General features: G+C 43.3%; 2 protein-coding genes and 1 long non-coding RNA gene across 3 annotated transcripts; 2 read left to right on the top strand and 1 right to left on the bottom strand.

The window, feature by feature from the left end:
* The first annotated feature begins 111 nt into the window (after window positions 1-111).
* lrrc8c (leucine rich repeat containing 8 VRAC subunit C) lies at window positions 112-5,285 on the top strand. The gene is made up of 3 exons (XM_078790215.1): window positions 112-361; window positions 1,062-1,204; window positions 2,356-5,285. Exons 2-3 carry the CDS (start codon window positions 1,067-1,069, stop codon window positions 4,594-4,596), a joined length of 2,379 nt encoding a protein of 792 aa, XP_078646341.1. The 5' UTR covers window positions 112-361; window positions 1,062-1,066; the 3' UTR covers window positions 4,597-5,285.
* Window positions 5,286-7,682: 2,397 nt separating this feature from the next.
* Window positions 7,683-14,055, bottom strand: LOC131129991 (uncharacterized). The gene is made up of 3 exons (XR_013627294.1): window positions 13,989-14,055; window positions 13,696-13,914; window positions 7,683-7,960 (listed from the first exon to the last, which is right to left on the bottom strand). It is a non-coding gene; the product is annotated as an uncharacterized LOC131129991 (long non-coding RNA).
* lrrc8db (leucine rich repeat containing 8 VRAC subunit Db) lies at window positions 7,689-13,127 on the top strand. Its single transcript, XM_058073991.2, has 2 exons — window positions 7,689-8,067; window positions 9,338-13,127. The coding sequence occupies exon 2, from the start codon at window positions 9,340-9,342 to the stop codon at window positions 11,878-11,880; it is 2,541 nt and encodes an 846-aa protein (XP_057929974.2). The 5' UTR covers window positions 7,689-8,067; window positions 9,338-9,339; the 3' UTR covers window positions 11,881-13,127.
* Window positions 14,056-17,367: the final 3,312 nt, after the last annotated feature.

Genomic DNA, 17,367 nt, shown 5'->3' with positions numbered 1-17,367 from the left:
GTTTTTACCGAAACAATTAATAAATGTGCACGGTTATAAATAAGAGCACAGTAGTAACCGTTTTGTTATTTTTTGCACCCTAAATCTCTGATTCCCCCCAGTAAAGCAGCAATGATGACGTCACACGTCACAATGACACCCGCTGGTGTTGCACGGATGACAACTTCCCGCCGGATCAAGGCTCGGGTTTCCAAGCCAGTCCACGCCCGCACGCTCTGAGCGAACTCCGGCATGGAGGCGGGCGGACCGATGGGCAGAACCTCTGCATCATCATCATCATCGATGATGATACCGAACCACATCGCTTGTGCCAGGAGAGAGGAGCTGCAGCAGATACATCCATAAGACATCCATAAAACAGGTAAGCCTATCGTCGTCAGCATCATTATCGTTGTGGCAATAACTCCTCCCACTGAGGTGACTGTGTTTGGAACACTGGAGTCATCAGTTTTAGTTTTCACTAACACTGCAGCATCCTAAATCTAATATTGATTTCTACTACTGCTTTTTGTGTCCACATCTATTTTGGAGGAAAGTCTGCAAAAGTGTGAGCCATTAGTTTGTTGTTTAATTTCTGCACTGCAGGAAGCTTCCTTCCCTGAAGGACACAGGGCTTTTTTGTCCTAACGCCCTGGGTGTGTTCCAAACATGTCTGTTTTTGGATATGTGGGATTGAGGCACATTTCCTGTCAGGAAGGGACAAGGACGCGGACCGCTCAATGGCCTACTCATCCGGGAGAATGGGATTTTTCCAAGTACTTGATACAAAGTGGAGGGCTCAAGAAGTCGTTTTTTGTAGTACTATTATCTATTAATGCTTAGTAAGGATGTTTGGAGGGATCATGAGAGAGATGAAACACTTTGTACCAATAGTTTAAAGAATTCTTTGAGGCATAGCTCATCAGCCACTGTGTTGTTACCATGGCAACCGCAACTCACCTACTATAGCTTTATTAGCGGTGGACTGGCCGAGAGTAGTCTGGTGACCTGGCCTTAGATAGCATTAGGCTGGAGATGTGGACTTTTGTGCTCACATCAGTGTTGTCATCTGTCCCTTGCAGGCATCATGATTCCTGTGATGGAATTCCGTCAGTTCTCGGAGCAACAGCCAGCCTTCCGAGTCCTGAAGCCCTGGTGGGACGTGTTCACAGACTACCTGTCCGTCATCATGCTCATGATAGGAGTGTTCGGATGCACCCTTCAGGTCAGTGTCCAGTAAGAAAGCAATTCTAATAGTAGGTCAGGTGACCACGGGAGTGTTCCCGCCTTTTCAGCGGGTAGATTAGTTGAATTCCCTCCTAGTTTTACAACCTGGACGTGGCAGCAAAGGAGGCATTCAGCACTCAGTGGAAAATTCCCCCCGCCCAGCTCCTTTGCGTCGACATCCTCCTCCTCCTTCAAACTGCGGATGCTTGACCTTCTTCTGTGTATGCGACAGCGTTTTCTTGTTATTTTTAGCATAAACTTGGGACCAAAGTCATTTTTAGCTACTAATGAACGCACTGTTGGGGATCTTAACTAGTCTGCACTTCAAGTCAGCTACTGTTGACCGAGAGCACCCACTTCCTGTTTTTTTTACCCATTCTTTACCCCAGCTGCTTGTATTTTTTTTCTACACCGGTGAACACATGGCTGTTATTACTGATTGAGTACATTAAACACGTGTGCTACACACTGGCATGCTGAATACTGTAGTCACTTGTTTGCAAATTGTACTACTAGGACAGGGATGCCCAATCTTTCACTGAAGGCCACATACAAAAAACTAAGTAAAAGTGACAAAACATCTTAATTTTGTGTTATGCTGTATCTGGCAAAACACATTATGGTAGTACGTAGCTAATATCTCTTTAATATTTTTTATTTTTATCTTTACAACATGCCAGGGGTCAATGAAAATGAGCTGTGGGACAAAATGGGCCACGTTTTAAGTCACATTTTAACATTCTTAACTATAAAGGTTAAAAAGAATTTAGCCATGTTTCACTTGTAAAATGCAGTTAACACATTTTCACACAGTTGATACGGTAAAACATCAAATTAATGATAAATCAACCAACAGAGAGGCGTTTTTTAGCAAATATTCTTGCTCAACCCCATACTTTTGGTCAAATTCCAAATTGTACAACCGTAGGGATATTTAATCAGGCTTAATACAATAAATACCAAAAGAAACAGGTTATTGTAATTGAAGGATAAACAGGACTAAACTATCTACTACTACTCGGGGCTACAATTTGAAGATCTAGCGTTTGGCTGGATGGCTGCTCTGTCAAATGTTAAAGCAGATGTTTCATGTGATAAAACTGCATAAACAACACGGCTAATCCTCCTTGTTTTCACTTTGTGCGGTAGGTAATGCAAGACAAGATCATCTGCCTCCCACACAGAACATCTCAGGAGAACACCACTGAAGTGGAGGTGACGCCGTTACACATGCATTACAACATGTCGGCCGTGCCAAGAGAGATGACTGGCCGGAAGACTGATCTGGACCTCCAGCAGTACAGTTTCATCAACCAGATGTGTTATGAGAAGGCCCTGCATTGGTACGCCAAGTACTTTCCTTATTTGGTTCTGATACACACGTTGATTTTCATGGTGTGCAGCAACTTCTGGTTCAAATTCCCGGGTTCCAGCTCCAAAATAGAGCACTTTATCTCTATGCTTGGCAAGTGCTTTGACTCTCCCTGGACCACCCGGGCTTTGTCCGAGGTTTCTGGAGAAAACCCAGAAGAAAAGGACCATAAAAAGAGCGGGACTGCCCGATCCAACATGGTCGCATCCCCCGGAGATGTCTGTTTGGAGAAAACACAGTCGCTCAGGTCCATCCCGGAAAAGATAGTCGTGGACAAACCCTCAGCGAGTGCTCTTGATAAAAAAGAGGGCGAACAAGCCAAAGCTCTTTTTGAGAAAGTCAAGAAGTTCCGCTTGCATGTAGAGGAAGGAGACATCCTCTACATAATGTATGTTCGCCAGACGGTCTTCAAGGTCTTTAAGTTCCTTCTGATCATCGCGTACAACAGCTCCCTGGTCAACAAAGTGAGGAACAGAGTTCCCTGTGAGGTGGAGATACAGGACATGACCGGCTACAAAGACTTTGAGTGCAATCACACAATGGCTCACCTCTTCTCCAAGCTCTCCTACTGCTACCTGTGCTTGGTAGCCGTCTATGGATTAACCAGTCTGTACACCTCCTACTGGCTGTTTTACCGCTCCCTCAAGGAATACTCATTTGAGTATGTCCGCCAGGAAACGGGCATCAACGACATTCCGGATGTTAAAAACGACTTTGCTTTCATGCTGCACATGATCGACCAGTACGACCCCTTGTACTCAAAAAGATTCGCTGTGTTCCTCTCTGAAGTCAGCGAGAACAAGCTGAAGCAACTCAATCTGAACCATGAATGGACAGCCGACAAACTTCGTCAGAGACTGCAAATCAACGGCAACAACCGACTTGAGCTGCAGCTCTTCATGCTGCCCGGGCTGCCCGACACCGTCTTCGAGCTGACGGAGCTTCAGTCGCTCAAACTGGAGATCATCAACAACGTGACCATCCCTGCCTCTGTCTCCCAGTTGGCAGACCTCCAGGAACTGTCCCTCTACCAGTGCTCCATCAAGCTGCACACCACAGCGACCTCCTTTCTCAAAGAGAACCTCAAAGTACTTCGGATCAAGTTTGATGACAGCAGAGAGTTCCCGAGCTGGCTATATGGTCTGAGGAACTTAGAAGAGCTCTATCTCACAGGATCACTCTGCCCTGACGCCTCCAAAAATATTGTTCTGGAGTCACTGCGGGAGATGAAGTGCCTGAAGACGCTCTCGCTAAAGAGCAACTTGACCAAGATACCCCAGTCCATTGTGGACGTCTCCAGCCATCTACAGCGGCTGTATCTGCATAATGATGGCACCAAACTGGTGATGCTCAACAACCTGAAGAAGATGAACAACCTGACCGAGCTGGAGATGGTGCGCTGTGACTTGGAGCGCATTCCTCATGCCATCTTTAGCCTGACCACCCTGCAGGAGCTTGACCTAAAGGAGAACAACCTCCGTTCCATTGAGGAGATCATCAGTTTTCAGCATCTCCGCAAACTCACCTGCCTTAAGCTTTGGTACAACGGCGTGATGTACATCCCTGAGCATATCAAGAAGCTAGGGAGTCTTGAGCGCCTCTACTTCAGCCACAACAAGATTGAGATTCTACCCTCACATTTGTTCTTGTGTAACAAACTCCGCTATCTGGATCTGTGCCACAACGACATCAGGTTCATCCCTCCAGAAATCGGAGTCCTTCAAAGTCTGCAGTACTTTTCTGTCGCCTGTAACAAAATTGAGAATCTACCTGATGAGCTCTTCTTCTGTAAGAAGCTGAAGACACTCAAGCTGGGCAAGAACTCTCTGTCTATACTCTCGCCAAAGATTTCCTACCTCGTTCAGCTCACGCACTTGGAGCTCAAAGGGAACCACTTTGAGGTTCTGCCTGCAGAGCTGGGCTTCTGTCGTACTTTGAAGCGCAGCGGCCTCATTGTGGAGGATGCGCTGTTCGAAACACTGCCCTCTGATGTCAGGGAGCTGATGAAGGCGGAGTGAATGCCTTACTGCCACCACCGGTGTCTAATGTGTGGTGTTATACAATCTCATTAGCACACATCCAACTTGCACTATTGTGTATAGGTCTTTAAAGTGTGTTCATCCTTAGTCAGTTAGTCTGGTCTGGACCAAAAACTTTAGAAAGATACTTGTTCATTTTAGTGAGGTCTGTTTTGCGTTCACATATTTGTATTTTTGTCAGCGGATCAAGTAATGCTCTGTTAAGCAAACTAGCATGCAATAACGTCATGCCTTGATTTGATGGCGTATGTGATGCCGAGCCATGCATCCAAAACTTTCTATGGTGGGTATTTTGCCAGATCATCATATCGAGTGCTTCGGTGCACTGGTGTGGTCAGTGTGCACACTTGCCTCACTCAGGACTAGAGTCCAAATGCCAGCGTGACTAAATCTCTTTCTGATGGATGATTCAATTTGAATTTAGATACACAGGTTAAGATACGATTCAAAACCATTATTTTTTAAAAACAGAACAATCGACTCGATGCAGTGGCCAAATGATGCGATTTGATACAGTTCCATTCGATTCAATTCAACGGTTCATTTTTGTTGGTGTAGGCATTAATCTTATATTCTAGAATGAAGATGCTAATTATATGAAAGTGTCATTCTTATAGTATTTTACAATGTGTAAAATAACACATCATATCCCCAAGCATGCTGTAAAAAAAGTCTACAGAATAACATGTCTTAATAAGAATAACAATAACATGTTTGTATTATATTATTATAATTATTATATTATTATTTATTATGTTTATATATTGTATTATTGTATAATTCCAAGCACGGATAGGTAAATAGAAGTATTTGCCGCAGGAATGAGCATTCCTTTATCAAATAATCAGAATCGTTAGCTCCTCAAACCATATAGCCGGTCGCAGCGTTTAATCGTTCACATCCTGAAGCAAAACCATGTGATGCACAGCAACACAGCAACAGAAAACTGAGTGGAAATCTTGAAAAAACAAGACTTAACCGTAAGCTCCGAAGTTAAATATTTAGTTAAACCTACCTGGATCTTTTCAACTAAGAGGGTTGTGCTGGTCATTACATTCACAGGAGTTGTTGGAAGCTATATGATCATTAAATCAACAACATATAGTTGATTATATGATCATATAATAATAATCCGTGCAATATTATGGTTTAATATGAGATATACGGTCATAAGCTTTGAGTAGTAATGGTAAGGACAGGATCGCGGGTACAAGTGATTGAAAAGACTTTCCTTCGTAGGGTGGCGAGGCTCTCCCTTGGAGGTAAGGTGAGAAGCACTGTCATCTGTGAGGAACTTTGAGTAGAACACCTCCTCGTGCACATTGAGAGGAGCCAGATGAGGTGCCAGATGAGGTGCCTCTGGCACCTGGTCAGGATGCTTCCAAGACGACTCTTTGGTGAAGTGTTCAGGGCATGTCTGAGCAGTAGGAGGCCTCAGGGAAAACCCAGGACACGTTATAGAGGCTATGTCTCCAAATTGGCCTGGGAACGCCTCAGGATTCGCTGGGAGTAGCTGGACGAATTAGCTGGATGAAAGAGAGAGAAGTCTGGGCTTCTCTACTTAGGCTACTGCCCCTGAGACATGGCCTTGGATAAGCGGAAGAAGATGGATGGATATCATTTATAGCCTCTTCTTTACATCTCAGCTGGTAGAACATCGACGATGATCTTTATGCATATCATTAACTTTCTGAATATAATAATAAAAAGAGTGCACACTAACAAGACCACACAAAAGTGACCACTAAGTGTCTATAATTTTTGGCCCAGACCACAGTACTGAAATCCAAACGTGAATGCACGAGACCCGTGTTCTCAGGCAGTCTTGGCTCACTTGTGTAGTCTGGTTCTAGGTTTGGTGGACTGTGTCCACACTTGACAAAACAAACTGTACTGGCAGAGCAAAGGGACTAGAGTTTGTTTTAACCAAATCAAAAATTGTATGTGTGAACTAAGAGTTCTGTAGTCTGGCTGCATCCTGTTACCAAGAATGTCAACTCATGTTATTGGAGACAATGAAAAAATGCCAAAGATAACATTCCTGCGTCCCATCCTTTCTCACCATAGAACCAGTTGTCAAACCACACTGGTCATTTCATTAGTTACTCATCATTGACATCATAGATGTTTATCATGTTATCAAGTCTATCATGGACTGTGCTGTATCATCATGAAATGGGTTTCTATTATTTTGGTTACCTAGCTAGAAGGGGAAATATCAACTTATACAATTTATCTTGTTGTTAAGTAAGTGCAACATGTAAATTTACTTTAAAATCATATAACACCACATTGTTAAAAAGTGGTGTCCAAAGTACAAATACAGAATATAGTACAGGTTAATGTAGTGTAGTCGCCAGTTTATGCATGGTAAATTTGCCTGTTTATATAAATCCTACCACAATAATCAGAGTAATAACACTTATTGAAAACTACATATGTATATATACAATATATATTTTCATACTGGTTTTCTGGAGCTAGTGTTACCTAATGAAGTGCCCAATATGATTTCCTATGACTGTTTGTGGTAAGTAATACTGGGGAACATAGAATTTGGTGCTTAGGATATTAGAAGATGAATTTTTGAGGGTAAATGTTGGTGGCTGATTCTAAATATCACCAGTTTTAACAGGTGCAGAATGATGTGACTGGTATGCTAATGGGTGGATGTCCCACAAATCATTGCAATTGACTTTTAGATTAAGAAAACTACATGTTGAATGTATTTATGATTGTGGAAGACTGCTAATGGCCTTAGAAGAAAATATAATGTATTAATACGTGCATTATGTCATAATCTCGAGCTGCTAGAAAAAGTCATATTCTGATCAGGTCTGGCACCACAACATGTTTCCCTGTGTTATGTTACATTGAGCCCCCTTAATTGAAGCACTATATAACTGTATTGTTTTTTTTTTTTTTAAACACAATAAACATTTGCTAGTATGTTGAAGTGTGGAGTTAGTGGGGGGTTTTAGACTGTTGAACGCTATCTGTGTTTTGCACTTGTAAGACGGTCCCTATCTTGTGCGTGTGTGTGTGTGTGGGTGTGTGTGTGTGTGTGTGTGTGCGCGTGTGTGTGTGTGTACTGTGTCTTGTCATTGCGCCACACTCCCTAAGATTAGCCAAGCTGCTGCTGCTGTGTGGCGGGCTTTTGGCGTCTCTTCCACCTGCCTCCATTGCTGGACCACCAAGATAAGACCACCACGCCGAGGAACTTCTATCAGGCTGAGACCACGGCCACCCCTGACCGGCGGCGGACCGGCCAGGACCGGACCATTAGGGGCGGGGAGGGGGGAGTCGCCTAAGCCGCTTAGAGCCGGCTCCACACGGGCAGGAGCTGGAAGAGGAAGAATGGAACAAACTAAACATGGCTGTTGACCAGAGACGTGCTTCTTTGCTGGCGTCGACTTAAAGACGGGACCGCGTCGAACAGACCTGCTGGAGGTTCGTATGGGCGTCTTGTTATTATTGATATTTATGTATATATATATTACTGTAAACATAATTGGTTGCGATGATCCCGGTTTATAACCTCCATAGTATTGATGGCCTTGCTGATATTGTTGGACCGAATTGCGGAATAAAACATTCTTTTTCCTGAGAAATACGGAAGCAGTCGTGTGGCGTTTAAAGACACCACGGACATTAGACAACTACTTCCTCATTGTCCCTGGCAGCGTCTGTTCAACTCCTCTGAAGACACCTTGTGTCCGCGTACTGTATTATATAATGTTTTATATGCGGTAACTTACAAAATCTAATTGAATCTACTCTAAATTCTCGTGTTTTTTACTCTGCTTGTTAGCATTCAGTGAAGCATATGCCAATACGTTGCACTGTACAATGCACAACACATGTATGAGTCCAACTGTTATAAAAACGGCTAAACATACATCATTTAGACCTCCTTCAAACATTAAAGTTTGTACTAAGTGGAATATTAAACACATTTTTCCCATAATGTTTGTATGGTCTCCTTTGTCTTGCAAAATAAAATGCTCAGAAGTGAAATTAAATTACTATAATTTGGCTTCTTAGTCCGTTAATAACATGTTTTACTATTTGTCAGCTTCTTTTGGAAAACGAAATTTTAAAATGCATGTATATCAACACTAACAATATTCAATTTGAGCATTAAAAAAATAATTAGGTTAACCTATTAACCATGCCAGAAACTTTAAAAATTATGTTGTCAATTACCAATGCTATGCAGCTGTTGGCATAAACACCCCCAAAAATGGGTGGAGTTGTAATACATTTGTTAAGCTAGCTGTAATAATACCCATACTAAATGTTATTCATACAGCTCATGTATTATAACGCCTTCATGGAAAGAATGTGTATATTTAAGCTAGCTGCCAGCTTTATTTACAGTCAACATGTGCAGGCTTGTTAGCAAGTGTTCATGCTGGTTAAAATATTAAAACAAAAACAAAAGTGGTGTTTGTGTTTTACATGACTCACCAAACATGTTCGGATAACCTTTCTTAACCTGTAACAACCGGACTAGCTTGTATTTCCTGGTTAATGAGCCTCAAAATTGTGTGACGGTGGCTTAGTTGAAAAGAGTTGCATCATGTGGTCAAGTAGAATGGCGAGTCACATGTGCCTTACCTTTTCCTTATATGGTCGCTCCCATTAGAGAATATGGTATATGGATATTCCTCTGTGAATCAACAGCAGCTTAATTGTGTTTGACTCTTTTGTGTTGAAGGAATGTTCACCCTCACTGAAGTCGCTTCCCTGAATGACATCCAGCCAACGTACCGCATCCTGAAGCCATGGTGGGACGTCTTTATGGACTATCTTGGCATTGTCATGCTGATGCTGGCAATATTTGCCGGCACCATGCAGCTGACACGGGATCAAGTGGTCTGTCTCCCCGTTCTGGACCCAGCTCTGGATGAAGCCGGCGAATTCCTGAGTCCTCAACCAACAGAGGCAGCTGACCGGCTGTGGAGTAAGGAGAGTGCAATGGGGGAGCAGGCGGCGCCTCTCATGGCCAGGAGGTCTCCGGACAGAGTTGATCCGACAGTTCCACTCCCGCAGCAACTCCCCCCCGCCGGAATCAGAACCAAGTTGGACTTTCAGCAATATGTTTTTGTCAACCAGATGTGCTACCATGTCGCCCTTCCGTGGTATTCCAAATACTTCCCTTACCTCGCTCTTATCCACACTTTGATACTGATGGTCAGCAGCAACTTCTGGTTCAAATATCCAAGGACCAGCTCCAAGATAGAACATTTTGTGTCCATATTGGGCAAATGCTTTGAGTCGCCTTGGACTACGAAAGCGCTGTCTGAGACGGCGTGCGAGGACTCTGAGGAGAACAAGCAGAGGCTGGCAGGGACCTCCACCTTCCTAAAGCATCTCTCCACCAGCAGCGAGGAGGGCAGTCCCAACCAGTCAGCTCCCATGCTGACCAAGTCCGGCGTCACCTTCTCTGCCGAGAAGCTTGTCAGCGAGGTGCCTGCCATGACAATACTGGACAAGAAAGATGGCGAGCAAGCCAAGGCGCTCTTTGAGAAGGTCAGGAAGTTCCGTGCACACGTGGAGGACAGTGACTTGATCTACCGCCTGTATGCCATTCAGACGGTCATCAAGACAGTGAAGTTCATCCTGATCCTGTGCTACACCATGACCTTTGTGGCCTCTATTGACTTCCATCACGTGTGCGAGCCTGAGATTAAGCACCTGACAGGATACAAGAGGTTCCACTGCACACACAACATGGCCTTCATGCTGAAAAAGCTGCTGGTGAGCTACATCGCCCTCATATGCGTCTATGGCATCATCTGCATTTACACACTCTTCTGGCTTTTCCGGCGTCCGCTGAAGGAGTACTCATTTGAGAAAGTGAGAGAGGAGAGCAGCTTCAGTGACATTCCAGATGTGAAGAATGACTTTGCTTTCCTGCTACACATGGTGGATCAGTATGACCAGCTATATTCCAAACGCTTTGGTGTGTTCCTCTCAGAAGTTAGCGAGAACAAACTCAGAGAGATCAGCCTGAACCATGAGTGGACTTTTGAGAAGCTTCGGCAGCATGTGACTCGCAACGTTCAAGAAAAGCTGGAACTCCATCTCTTCATGCTGTCAGGAGTGCCAGACGCTGTTTTTGATCTCACAGATTTGGAAATTCTCAAACTGGAGTTAATCCCTGACGCCAGGATCACGGCCAAGATCTCACAAATGATAAACCTCCAGGAGCTCCATTTCTACCATTGTCCTGCCAAAGTGGAGCAGACTGCTTTTATTTTCCTTCGGGATCACCTGAGGTGCCTTCATGTAAAGTTCACAGATGTTGCTGAGATTCCCAGCTGGTTGTACCTGTTGAAGAATTTAAGGGAACTCTACCTGGTGGGGAATCTCAACTCGGAGAACAATAAAATGATTGGACTGGAGTCTCTGCGGGACCTGAGGCACCTAAAAGTTCTCCATCTGAAAAGCAACCTCACAAAGATCCCCACCAACATCACAGATCTTTCGCCACATCTCCTCAAGCTGGTGGTCCACAATGACGGCACCAAGCTGCTGGTGCTCAATAGTCTAAAGAAGATGATCAACCTGGCTGAGCTGGAGCTTCACAATTGCGAGCTGGAGCGCATCCCACATGCCATCTTCAGTCTGACCAACCTACAGGAGCTGGATCTAAAGTCCAACCACATCCGGACCATTGAAGAGGTCATCAGCTTCCAGCACTTGAAGCGGTTGACATGCCTCAAGCTGTGGCACAATAAGATCATCTCCATTCCAATCTCCATCAGCCACGTCAAGAACCTGGAGTTGCTCTTTCTGTCTCACAACAAGCTGGAATGTCTGCCCACATCTTTGTTCACCCTTCTCAAGCTGAGGCACCTGGACGTCAGCCACAACTCCATCGCCACCATACCTCTAGAGGTGGGCTTTTTGCAGAACCTCCAACATTTCGCCATCACGGGGAATAAAGTGGAAGTGGTTCCCAAGCAGCTCTTCAAGTGCACCAAACTGAGGACACTGTGTCTCAGCCACAATTGCATCACTTCCATTCCGGAGAAGATTGGCCAGCTGGCGCAGCTCAGCCACCTGGAAGTGAAGGGGAACTGCCTGGACCGACTCCCAGCCCAGCTGGGTCAGTGCTCCCACCTGCGACGCAGCTGCCTCATCGTGGAGGACCACCTCTTTGATTCGCTGCCTTTGGAGGTCAAGGAGACCATCAATCAGGAGTCGGGTGCTGCCTTTACAAACGGGTGCAAGTGTCTGACTGATGGACGGTAGTCATGTGACTGATTCTGGGTCATTAATGTTTTTTTTTATTTTAAGCAGTGGTTTCACAAGCCCAACAGAACAGAAAAGGTTAAAACCACTGAAAAACCCTCTGGTTTGTGTCACGTCTTTAATGTTAGTCCTTTTGTTGATGCATGTAGCAACTTAGCATTAGCTGAACCGCCACAAAAGGGAGCATCGAGCCCGCCAAACATCACCTGGCTAAGTCCTCCTTTGTGAGGGAACAACACTTTTGGGTTTTAGTGCTAAAGGTACTCTTTCAGTTGCTGTGCAAAGTCTTAGTCCACCAGTAGCTGTGTTTTAATAGGAATGGTAGCAAACATACAGTTAGCGGGATTACCCAAAACTTTGATGGGTTCTGCTCAACTGGGAACTCACAAGCAAGTGCAGTATTGACAAATTTACCATTGCTTTGCGTTGATTTGGGACTGGCGGACTTACAAATTCAAATATTTACAAGTTAAAATTGTGAATTCAGGCTGAAAGTTGCTAAACATTTAATGTTCGTAATATTGGCTTAATGAGTGAGATGAGTCATATATTTATCCGGTAGTTGCCTCTTATAATATGGATGCTTCTTATGGGACTTTTATTAGATGTTTTAACTCCTAGTCACTTTGGTGCTCTCGTTGCTTCCTTTTAAACAGAAACGACTCAGCCAACTCCTCTTTCAACTAACCTAGTCCTGAACCATCCATAGTACACATGCTCAGCCCCCACCGCAACATGAGGCACACTATTAGTCCAACAATGTGTGCATTCTTGGGGTAGTGGTTTGCATTGGTCTCGCCACTACAACCACAATATTAAGCAGATCAAATGTTGTCTTTGTAAAGGAAGAATTTGTACCTTGAATTGTACGTACATCTGTAGAAACAAATGAAAGTATCATCTCAATGTGCAAAAACAACACGTGAGGGGACAATGTTGTTTTTTGGCGTGAGGCGAAGGTGCATCGAAAGAGGGCTTGAGGGGGGTCTGTTTGTGTAACCTTATGCATTCCAGTTCATTCTATTCTTGTCAAACATTGACAAGTGGTGCCGGTACTCACAAAAGGGACCAGCTGATCCTCCTCTTCACTTACTCGACCAACACACTGGCAACTATTTATTTTTTTATATTATTGTCCTTTTGGTCTTTTATTCTGATTAACATGTTCATCTTGTACTTTGTGACAGCTTGTCAGCTAGTTCAATAAATAACTTTAGCTTCATTTAAAGCTGAAGAAACAAAGAGAATGTCTTCGAGAATTCCTTTTTTTTTTAGTGTTAAACTTGCTAAAAACCATTCAGGATCTGTTGAATAGAAGCTATTCTTTGGTAAATGGTGCCCTCTAGTGGACAGTGGGCAATATTATGGTGTTGAAGTTATGAAGAAGAAGTCATAAGAATGTTAGCACAATTACAATATAGGTTCCTCCACTTGTATTTGGGTTACAGCGTCCATAAATTCGGGGAGTTATTGCTTGGGCTACGGTTTAGGGTTTCTTTACGGGTTAGGGTTTGGGTTCCATAAGCAATGTTACAACATTTGGACATCAAATCTGTGATTACGGACACAGCAAAGTTGCTCAACTGTTTAATGCTTCATAATTTCTCTGGGACAAGAGCCTAGAGAAGGCTTTTCCATTGGAACGTACTTGTACACGTTCTGGGTTTCCCCCCCTAGAGTGAATAAAATACCTCACTGACCTGTATGCTAATGATATGCTAATGAACAACATTAACAAACAACTTCCACTCTTCTGGAGGATTTCTACAATATTTTTCTTGGCGTGCCTGTTTAAAGCGTTGGGAATGTTTGTACCTGAAAACAAGCTCCCCTGGCGGCTTCCATCTTGTATTTTTTCCCAGCATGCTCCACCTGTCTCCTCTCCAGCTTGGCACAGGACCATCCCGGCTCGGGTCTTGAGGAGCGCGGCCCGGCCTCTCGCATCCATCAGCTCTCCCTCAGGAGACTCGGATCCTTTTAGCTTCTTCCTCAGGTAAAATTGCCAAGGACCCAGCGAGCCCCCCACCTCTCCCCCTGGAGGTAAAATCCATAAAGAGGCTTTGATTTGAGCGTTGAAATGGACTCCTTTAACAAGGAGGTTGCCTCACAGAAGGTCGTCGCGCTCCGGGTGGACACAGCATGGCAAGAAAGACTTTCAGTCAGGAACAAAGTGACCTGCAGACACACAGTCATCTTCTCAGCAGGCATGTTACGCTTGGATTGAACCACAGGGGGCAGCAAAGCTTCACTTATGGAACACAATCAAGGATCTTTGTCTATTTTGGATATTTTGAGTTGTGTTGGAGCATTTGTGGTGGCAATGGAAGCAGGAAACCACATTTAATAACTGCTCCCTATACTAGTATATGCTATACTAGTGTTGCTAGTATATTGCATTTTAGCATATAGTATATGTTATTTAGAATACAGAAACTCAGAGACTCCAGTTTGTAGAAGAAAAAAGGTGAAATTTATATGCATGATACTTTGTGTCTATAAAACATCATTCAATATACACACATATACACATATAATTTTATATATATGTTTTCTTATTTTGTTATATTTTTGTCAATTGTTTTTCTAATAACTTTTCTTTCAGAATATGACTTTTTCCTGTAAAGTTACCGTTTAAGAAAAAATATTTTCTTGTAATTATGTTTTTGTCCTGAAAAATCATTTAAATGGCTAAGATTACTTACTTTACACAAAATAATAAATAATTCTTGTAAAATTTTTAAAAATATATTACTTTCCTCTCTCAGACACTTACAACTTTTCACCAGAAAAAAAACGTTCTTATTTATTTTATGACATTTTCTTCTGAAAATATTGCAAATATATGTATTTTGATTTTTTAATCAAAAAGAATTTATTAAAAATAATTTTAATTAAATGTTTGGGATATGAACACACAATACAATCATATACTGTAGTACAAGTAGTACACATGTTTTTATTTTTAATGTGACCCTGTTGGCGGCACGGCGGTCTAGTGGTTAGCGCGCAGCCCCCACAGCTAGGAGACAAGGGTTCAATTCCCACCCTCAGCCATCTCTGTGTGGAGTTTGCATGTTCTCCCCGTGCCCGGGTACTCCGGTTTCCTCCCATATTCCAAAAACATGCTAGGTTAATTGGTGACTCCAATAGGTGTGAGTGTGAATGGTTGTTTGTCTATATGTGCCCTGTGATTGGCTGGCGACCAGTCCAGGGTGTACCCTGCCTCTTGCACGAAGACAGCTGGGATAGGCTCCAGCACCCCCGCGACCCTTGTGAGGAAAAAGCGGTAGAGAATGAATGAATGTGACCCTATTGCTCCATTTAGCAAAATTTAAAAAAACAGCAAAATGTTTCATATTTTTTTCAGATTTTTTCTGTTGTAGTTGTAGTTTTCTTTTTTGTTTACCTTCATGTTTTGTCATGAGCACCACATCCTGGAGTCACAAAATACTGAGCCATATATAGTATTCTTTTTGAGTATCTGTGTATTCACTATATTAAAAACAATATTTGACACTCGTGTACGGAAAAATATATTATAGTAGTAGATATCTTATGTATCTACATGTTGTCAGTATGACAGTACAGCTGTATGAGTATGGATACATACAGTTCATTAGCGTGTAAGTTCAATTATTGGCCAGTTAGCTAAGGAGCTTAGAGCCATGTTTCACATTCAAATGTTTTGTCAGAAGCCAGCAAGCGGTCGTTCCCTGGTCTCTCACACCTGCCACACTTAATCCCTCCTGGCAGTGAGATCGCGGCCCCTACTCTCAAACTTGTCGACTTTCCTCTAAATACTTTTCCGCTGCAATGGAGTTAAACATCCCACGGAAGCGCCACTGAGCTCTGCCTTTCAACAAACACCCGAGGGAGGCCCCGGACGGGCCCGAAGCAGAGGGAGGCGTTTTGGGCCAGCCCTGATTGGCTTTGCTGGAATGAATCGGCAGAAGAGCAACTTGAAGTGGGCTTACTTTGCCATGCTCACGCTGAGTGGAGGATCTTTTTTTATTATTATTTATTTTCCATCAAATCCTCCCTCGCCGACAAGACCCAGAGGCAGAACATACGCTGCACTTAGATTTGCCTTCCAGCCCACTTCCTGTTTCTCCCTGCAGGCCTCTTTGTGCAGCAAAGACCAACATTTCGGAAATCAAACCTCTCACTCCTGCCAGCTTCCATGTCAACATACATATTCATCGTTAGCAGCACACCCACTTCAATAACAACGACACACAAGCAAACCACAGTCACACTTTCACCTTTGACCCCAGATACATTCACCCCGCAACAGATAAGGAAAAGTACTGTGCCAGCTGCATGTTTCTCTCATCTCTGCCCATTTGTAAAGAAAGACCTAAAAAACTAGAACCCCCCCCCATTATGAATATATTAAAATACTGTATCATTACAATCTCGTTCACTTATAGGTCATGCTTGGCTGCTGCCAAAGATAAAGCTACTGTTTCCTCACTGACTCATGAGAGGCTTGAGCTCATAAGCCGCTTGATTCAAAGTTTAATAAAAAAAAGTGACGCCTTATATACCGGAAAATAAAGTTTTCCAAAATAGCATTTGATTTACTTTTTCAAGAAAAACAGAGTATATGAAATTGTCAGGATGAGCTGCCTTCTTTAAGGAGATGTGGATGTGAGAGTATGTAGTTGGACTTACAGATATCACAAAATGGGGCTCCAACTGAGAGAGACCTCAGCCAACCCGCTGTCTTCCATCGATGAGAGAGGCTGGTCATCTAGTTGGATAAATAAAATTATTTTTCGACTTTAGACTGCTGACAGCGTTTTGGCTACATTAGCTGCCCTTTGCAGAAAGACTTTCAGTCAGATTGCACATTGGCTAAGTCGTTTCCAAGATACAGTATTGAGTCAAAATAGGACATTTAATAGGAAATTGTAGTTTACAGTGTGTCTATAAGCAACCAGTTTTATCTAAAAGCCTGTCTGTACATCCCAATACATGCAAACTTCAAGACAGATCATTATAAGCAGCTGGTGGCAAACCTCCTGAAGTCCTACAAAACATGAACTGTACTGGTTTATCGTTATGGTGGAGCGTGTTTTTTTTTTTTTTTTTTTGCATTGACAGGTATGCTTTGAGGCCAAACGCGGTCAGCTCCAAATGGGAAATTTTCCACCTGTCTTTAATGCAGCACTTGACCAAAAATAGTTGTTGGATGTTAATCGTTAACTTGCTAATCATCAGCATTAGCACCATGGTTGGGAATGTTAGTCGCAGTTAGGATGAAAATGGACACACAATGTTGGTGTGCTCAGTGGAGCGTTGCCGTGCGAACTCTATGCATTTTCACATGGCCAAGCGTTGTGTGTGTGTGTGTAATGTGTGTGTGTGTGTGGTGTGTGTTCTGTGAAAGCAGAGCCACTTTGCGACGTCTCCAGCAGTCATCGTTGTCAAAAAGCGGTACACAACAACACTAGCGAGACAAAGAAAGTTGGCAGTGAAAACAGA

This window comes from Doryrhamphus excisus, linkage group LG4 (genome assembly GCF_037039965.1).
Source record: "Doryrhamphus excisus strain RoL-2023G ecotype Guam linkage group LG4, RoL_Dexc_Guam_v1.1, whole genome shotgun sequence".
Classification (NCBI taxonomy): Eukaryota; Metazoa; Chordata; class Actinopteri; order Syngnathiformes; family Syngnathidae; genus Doryrhamphus; species Doryrhamphus excisus.
This window is presented reverse-complemented; position numbering and strand designations above follow the sequence as displayed.

Excerpts from the sequence above, each read along its gene's own strand:
- lrrc8c (XM_078790215.1), top strand. The coding sequence starts at position 1,067 with ATGATTCCTGTGATGGAATTCCGTCAGTTCTCGGAGCAACAGCCAGCC. Across the intron at positions 1,205-2,355 it reads TGTTCGGATGCACCCTTCAG|GTAATGCAAGACAAGATCAT; the intron begins GTCAGTGTCCAG and ends TTTGTGCGGTAG.
- lrrc8db (XM_058073991.2), top strand. The coding sequence starts at position 9,340 with ATGTTCACCCTCACTGAAGTCGCTTCCCTGAATGACATCCAGCCAACG.